This window comes from Python bivittatus, unplaced genomic scaffold (genome assembly GCF_059951505.1).
Source record: "Python bivittatus isolate LINGU-HERP-01145 unplaced genomic scaffold, Pbiv_v1 ctg000220_np1212, whole genome shotgun sequence".
NCBI lineage: Eukaryota > Metazoa > Chordata > Lepidosauria > Squamata > Pythonidae > Python > Python bivittatus.
This window is the reverse complement of record NW_028277048.1, coordinates 6,140,251-6,147,844: the sequence shown is the minus strand read 5'-3', so window position 1 is coordinate 6,147,844 and position 7,594 is coordinate 6,140,251. Positions and strand designations below refer to the sequence as shown.

At 39.1% G+C, this 7,594-nt stretch overlaps 1 protein-coding gene across 1 annotated transcript; it reads left to right on the top strand.

Moving 5' to 3' along the window:
• The first annotated feature begins 783 nt into the window (after positions 1-783).
• Positions 784-4,695, top strand: LOC112540362 (serine protease 52-like). Its single transcript, XM_025165112.2, has 5 exons — positions 784-829; positions 2,358-2,535; positions 2,703-2,947; positions 3,419-3,558; positions 4,072-4,695. Exons 1-5 carry the CDS (start codon positions 784-786, stop codon positions 4,693-4,695), a joined length of 1,233 nt encoding a protein of 410 aa, XP_025020880.2.
• The last annotated feature ends 2,899 nt before the right edge of the window (positions 4,696-7,594 follow it).

The following is a 7,594-nucleotide window of genomic DNA, read 5'->3' as shown; positions in this document are numbered from 1 at the left end:
CTGCTGGTAGTCTTCAAAAATACAATCGCTGTTCAAGAAGCAAATGATTCACCATACAGTGTAATATCCACTGCATTTAGAGTGTGAATATGAGACACCCAAACTATCATAACTATGAGAGATTTGTGTTTCCTAGTGACCAAAAACAATGCAACTGTAGGTTCCAACTGCTTTTGTCAAACACACACCACCATGCTTTCTTATCTGTCGAATTGAAATAGTTTCTTTTTTAAAACAATCCTTTTACTGTCCACCAATCCATAGGAGAATTAGTAATAAATAAACCTCTCCATCCCGACTTCTGTTTGAGTTGCCCATTTTACAACCTAATTCTACTACTGATCTGTGTGTTCTCAATTTCATAATCTTTAGTCATTTTCCTAACTGTGATAGAAGACTCCTAGGCTTGATTTTCTCTGTGCATGTAAGTAGCATGGGCCACCTACAGCATCCGCAACTGCAACTTAAAATACATCATACTCAGCAGCACATGGAAACCATGATTGTCCAAAAGACTGGTCATAAGAATAGAAGAAAAAATGATTTGTGACAAAAAATAGCTTTAGGAAGACAAGTTGGAACCCCTGCCTTTGTTTGAGAAGTAAGGCAGTCACAACTTATGGAATAAAACAGCAGTGTAAATCTCTCCCTGCTGCTTAAATTCCTTTTATTTTAAATTTGGTCACTTTTCAAAAAACATTCTGCTTTATAATGCAGAAGAACTTTTGAAATAGCTTATCGTAATTTTCAACATTTGATAAAGGAGTGTAGACTCTAGTAGAGATGGTAGAAAATCAGTACTACTGTAATCTGGCTGAGGAAACATATAGTACAGTGACAGTGCAATAGCAAAACACACAGACACACTCCTTAAATACTCCTTGGAGCTATCCCTTGTGTGAGAAGTCAGTGATCAAGAACAAGTCTCAGCAACAGCAAAAACTGTAGGCTGCCCTTAAGTAAGTCTCCCAGAGGCATTCCAAAATTGTCATTAATGTTAATGTTAATAAAGTTAACTTTATTAACTGTGTCGTTTTAATCACATTGAAATATAAGTAAAATGAGATTGGGTTTTGTGGGGTGTGCCCTCTGACATGCCACTTTTTTGGAATGTAGACCTCAACCTCCCCAAGTTGCCCAACTCTGACCTACAGCATGCTAATTTGAAACTATTCATGTATCAGTAAGTTGCCAGCTAAAACCTTCTTTTAAACTGTAAAGGCCCCTTATTTCAGATCATCAAATGCCATAAAATATGATTCGCATCTGCAATTTTTCAATAGTGTAGCAATGTCCGTCACTGCATCACAGCTCTGCATACACACACATAGAGCACTAGGAATGGGGGTGGCTCATTGTGCTGATAATAGAAGCATCTTTGAAATAAATGTGCATGCAAATTACAGTCGTTTAGCACTAAGGGTCATCAAGAGTTGGCAATGCTGCAGACTGTCTGCCATGACGTTAGACCTCTGTGTAGCTGAGGTCACAGATCAGCCTTTTGTGAGCTCAAAAGTTCCGTCCTGGATGCCCCAGGTTCTCTCGCAATTCCCTTAGCCACAGAAAGGAAGATGGGGCATCTATTCAGTCTGTATGTTATCTTCCAGCTACTTCTGTCTTCCTCCTCCTCCTCCAACTGTAAGCAACAACAACCCAATGTAGTAGACTTGAGTCCTGTTCCCCCTTTGGGAGGACTGAGAGAGAGGCCTATGCAACCTTAGCACTCACTTTTGTTTGTTTGTTTTTTAGTTAAGTGACATATTTAAGTTGGAAGACCCAAGAAACAACTATTATTTAGAAGTTAGGACTATATTATTATGGTTGGTTGCCTAGTCAGCCAGATGTTTAGACTGGATTTGTCATTTTTATCCACCTATCGAGTCTTTCCCAAGGACGTGCGATAAGCAGATGATGTTATTTGATGATGTTAAAGTTATCGTCGCAGGGCATAAGCTGTTCCAAGTAAAGCTGCCTTTTGCAATTGATTGATGGTGATTTTGTCAATGCCAATGGTGTTCAAGCGGTGCTCCAGATTTGTTGTTGTTGTTGTTATTATCTGTACTACTGTTACTACTAGTACTAATAGATAGCAGTATGTAGTATCTGGAATTCTGCTTCCAGTGCCTTATTTTGACTTCCTTGTTTTTTTATTAAAGAATTATATGAAACATTGCTATTTATTCACTTAACTATCTAGATATTGGTGAATGAATAATCTCTTCACCAGTTATAGTTTTTGTAAGCTGGTTAACTCTGTGACCAGCCCTAAAGCTCACCACCGCTGGAGAGTATGTTATATTGCACAGATAGGATGCTTAGGTTAGGGTTTCCTACAATAATCTACTGGTCTCCTACAGTTTGTGATCTTCATCATGTGCAACCCAAGTCGGACAAAAATGAACACATGTCCCCGGAACACAAAAACATCCCAGAAGTACCATGGCTTGTGAACATCTATGGCAATGGCAAGAGATGCCAAGGAGTTATCCTGAGCAGTTGGTGGGTCTTGACAGCAGCCAACTGCTTCCTGCTGATGTGAGTAATGGAAGAAATTAGAACACTTTTTTCCTTCTAGGAATGATTGACATGCAAGGGAATATAACACTAAACAACCTCCAGGTTATGGGAAGGTCCTACAGCTGAGCATACCAGAATCAGTTCCCTTGATTGGTTCAAAATGAGCTGTTATGTATGTCTTGTAGGAATCCGAGCCAAGTAGAGTTGACTGGATCTCACAGGCGTTTCTCCACCAAGACAGTGAGCCAATTTCTGCTACATCGGGGCTTCAGTTCCTGGAATACAGCACCCAATAATGACCTGGGACTCATCTTGCTTGGTCAGCCAGTTGATTTAAGAAGGCAAGACATGTGGCCAGCTTGTATTCCCAAAGAACAAAAACCATATGACAAAACGGAGCAATGTAGGATTTTTGAACGAGGTGATAATGGTGAGTTTGGGAGCATTCTGTCTGGGTTTTTGGACTACAGAAATACTCCCATCTGTGAGGGTCACAGCCACAAGTACAAATGTCTTCAAGTTATTGTAAAAACCAGCTAACTAAAGGCAGGATTCAGTGCATCTGGCATAGCTTTAAAGAATTATTGGATAAGCATGACAGCTAGTACAGTATTTGATATGCAGTTAAGATTATTTTTAGTGAATTATTTATCCTTCTTGCTGCTCTGAAAATATTTGAAGATGTGGTCAGAAGGTGGGGAAGAGGTTAAGCAGGTTTTTCCAGAATTTTATAATTTTAAACTAACTTTAAAAATATAAACAGTATCAATATTTAAAGTATAAATATTGCATATGCACAGTCCTACACACCTATTAAGATAAAGGAAGCATTGCAGGAAACCTTAACTTAATATAACGATAACAATTCACGTAGCTGAGGATCTTTTCTCCCTCTCCATAGGAACCATGAAATTGTTGTTAAAGATGACCACTGTGGAGGGTCTGAGTGCCTCAGAGTGTTCTAAGCACTGGCCTGGATCTACAGATGAACGGAACTTGTGCGTTGCAAGAATAAAGCCTCCTAAGCACGCAGATTGCAGGGTAACCTATATAAATAGACTCAAGGTCAAACCTGTGGATGAAGAAAGTTTCCCTCTGTTTTCCGTGACAATTCTAACTCCCTGTGTTAGATTTCCTGTAGCACTCAGGACCGTGAAACTGACTGAATTAATGTCCCTCCCAAAGCCCTCTTCTTTATCTACATAATTGAAACCTGAATGCTACTGTTTCAAAGAGGGAGTAGATTTCTCAGTGTGTTTCCAGCATGGTTTCTGTGTTTTTAAGCCTAAGATTATTCTGAAACATTGAAACTTTTAAACCAAACTTTTGCTGGAATCATTTGGATTTCCTAACCAAGCAAATCTATATTTAGAACTCATTGGATGTGTCAGAAGCCTGTGATGCTGGCTGAACCCATCCCTGCTATGACAACATCAGTGATAAAAATCTCATCTGGACAGCCAATCCACCAGCAAAAAGCACCAATACAAATATTCTAGGCTCTCGTTGAGTTGTCTGGTTGATTTTCATGCCCTCTTTCCTCTTCTACTGCAGGTGCCTGTAGGTAGTTCAGTGATCTGCAATGACCCAGCTACATCAAAATGGGAAGTAATGGGCATTGTGAGCCAGAGCCTGCACAACTGTTCGGCTCCTATTCTGGCTTCCCAGCTTTTAACCCATTTAAAATGGCTAAGGCAGGAGGGATCCCTAGAGAATCCTCTTCAGCAGGAAACAGAATTGCCTTCAGCCACTCCAGGTGTATCGATCACATCCAAAGCAATGATCAAGACACTTTCAGCAACTCAGCAAGTATCAACAGCAGCCTCAATATCTCAAACAAGCATATCACTAACAGCGACCAATTACGCACCTCTTACAAAAGTCCAGGAGAATGTGACATCTACAACATCGAGGCACTTCCTTTCTCAAACTGAAAAGCCTGAGAACGTAATAACTGTTGGACACGAACCCCATGGAGAATCTTCCACCAAAAAGCAGTTACCTTTCACAGCTGAACCAACTTCTGTCACACAAACACGTATCATAATATTGCCACCTACCACGCCTTTGCCATCTTTAGAGACCATGAAAGCACCTCCTATGGAGCTTCCACCATCCACAGCTGCAACAGATGTCAATGAAGGTTTACCTGTTCATATTGTGATCGCTCAACCATAGTTGCCAAGGAGCAAACAGGAGGATCCATTTCTGGCATGAATTGCTCCACCCAGCATAGCCACAGTCTCCCCATCTCCATCTGAGCAGGTAGCTCTGAAACTGGATGCAGTGAAGCGGCACAGAATTGCCTTGATCAGGAGAATCCCCACAAGAATGAGAGGGGAGCCAGGAAAGGGTACTGAAGGCAGTGGACATCCAGGAACATACACATCAGCGGACTGCAGGATAATCAATCATTTATTTCTTTTTGTTCTCTCTTTTTTTTTCTTTCTCTAACGGGTTTAAAATAAAATGATTCTAGTAGAGTATAATGGCTTAGCCATTCTCTCTGTGAAAGAAAGTTATCCATATGACTGAACCAATAAAAATCAGGAGGAGTTGTCAACAAGAAAGTAGTCCAAGCCAACAGAACAATTTTTAATAAACTCTGAAGCACATCAGTCATGTGCACGTGATATATTTAAAGGAGTGGAAATAATTCTAAATTAAATATTAAGGGAATTTAATAACCAGCACATAATAAAATATAATGATGAAAGTTTTCAAAATGTTAAGTAGTCAGTGTATAAATTGGATAATGCATTATTTAATGGTAATGCTAGATTTGCTTTGGAAATAAATTTAGAAAATATGGTTTATTATTTTTATGATTAAAAGTCTGAAGTCTAACATTACAGATGGGGAACTAAAATTTTCTCAAAACGCTTTCAGATATGGATCGAGCAATGAGCATTGAGTACTATGTGGCACTATTTAAAACTAGGGAAAGAAATCACAGATATTACTCAATGCAGCTGCCTGCTTTTGTGTCCTATGCCTTTTTTCTTTTCTTTTTTTTGCAGTTGGAAAATCTACTGGAATTTGGCCGCTTTGTAGGCCAAGCTTGTCTTTCAGATAAGACAGATATGATTGTTGACTTTGAGGCTGGACTGTGCAGCAGATTAATTCTAATTCCCTGTTTGATTCCATTAATATAACAGCATGCAACAGTTTCTGAGCTGGGACTTGCCCATTTTCATCCCAGATCATCAGTGGTAGTGCCTCGCGTTCTTCTATCAGGATCATTTAAATTCTCTACTTTTTGTACCTTTTTTGACTAATTTTGACTTGGTGTGCCATGGCTAAGAATGCTCTAACTGTACAGAAAGCTTTGGACAAGATGGCAGACAGTGCCATGTCATAAAGAGCTGAATGGTCCAAAGCTAATAGAGGAATGCAATGACTCCATTTTTTATTTGTAATTCTTATCTAGAGCTATTATAAATCATTGTACTTTGCTCAAAAATCAATTTGATTAAAAGGGCATTGTTTAGAAGGCAAGAGTTTCACAAGCATGACCATATATGATACGTAACATTTCTAGGCTTTTTAGTGAAGCCTTATATGCGCTTTGAGCTCTGTTTCAAATTTTTCCACAAATAAATTAATGGGGAATTTGTACTCAGCTTCAATATCATGGATAACGTAGACTCCATGCAGTCTCTGTGACTGAGTTTCCATAATCCATAGTGTTATTTGTTTTAGTGGGATGCCTGAATTCAATCTCTAGTCTAGATCATGAACCACTGGTGTACTCGGTACATGTTTTTCCATTTGTGCCTTTGTGACCAACTGATAACTCTCTTTCTGTCAGTTCCTGATTTATGTAATACTTTTTGAATGAGGTGAGAGTAGTTGAAATTTAATTAAGGCAGAGAGAGGCAGCCTAGCTGAACCTTGGAAGGATGTTGTTTCTATTAAGAAATACTTTATAGGCCTGTGAAGTCAATCAGCATGGCAGTGATGCAGGGATATCACTGAGGTGGGCAAGGCTGAAATGGTCAACTGGTTGTGGGTTTTTTTTCCATTTAAGAATAGAGTTTGAAGGGAATTTGGTGCATTTTTATTACAAAAATGCCACAAACAAAATCAGTTATTTGCTGCCAGACTTCAGTAGTATGATCTTGGGTGACTCCAGAGCCTGCCAGAATGAGAATGGGGCTATAGATCGCCCACCCCTGGGCTCAGGGTTTGTTTCAGGGTTGAAAAGATAGCTGCTCTAGAACAAAGGTTCTGAGAAAATAATGTGTATTCCATTGGGAGCACTGCATCTTCCATCATCCCTTTTATGGGCTTCTAGCATTCAGGGGGGAAATTCTGAATGTTTGGTTTTTCCTGTAATAAACTCATATCTTCTCCTATCTGGCATATTAAGAAATCTTATGTGAAAATCTGAAGACTTGAAAATCAAGAATAGGCACATGAAAGATGAAGGAGTGAGTTTGTAAAATTTTAGGTGAAGGAATGAAAAATGTGTTCACCAGAGCTATTGAACCAGAGCAGGTTGATATAAAACTAGAGCAAATAAGTAGGAAAACAATAGTAAAGGATGGTTGTAACTGAAAACATTAACTGATTAAAGACTGTGGTGAGCTGGATGGCAAGACAAGAAGATTCATAGCTGCATCAGTACTTTTACTTAAAGTGTATTTATCAGTGGTTTCTCATTAATTTGGAGAGAGGTATCAAGTGGGATGCTGCAAGGATCACTCCTGAGTCCTCTACTCTTCAACACTTTTATTAATTATTTGGGTGAAGAGAGGGGAAGGGAAAACTTATCAAGTTTGCAGATAATGGGATGGGATGGCTGATGTCCTACAAGACAGAAACAGAAGTTAGAAGCATCATGATAGCTTGGAGAAATGGGCTGAAAGTAATGGAATTAAATTTAACAGAAGCTAGTGCAGAGTTCTTCACAAAAATCAAATGCACATATATCACATGGGGGATACCTGGCTTTGTAATAGTATTTGAGAAAAAGAATTTGGTAGTTGATTGCAAAGTGACTAAGAACCAGCAGTATGATGTGGCTGAAAATGCAATTTTTGACTGCCTGACTAGAATAACATTTCCAAATAAT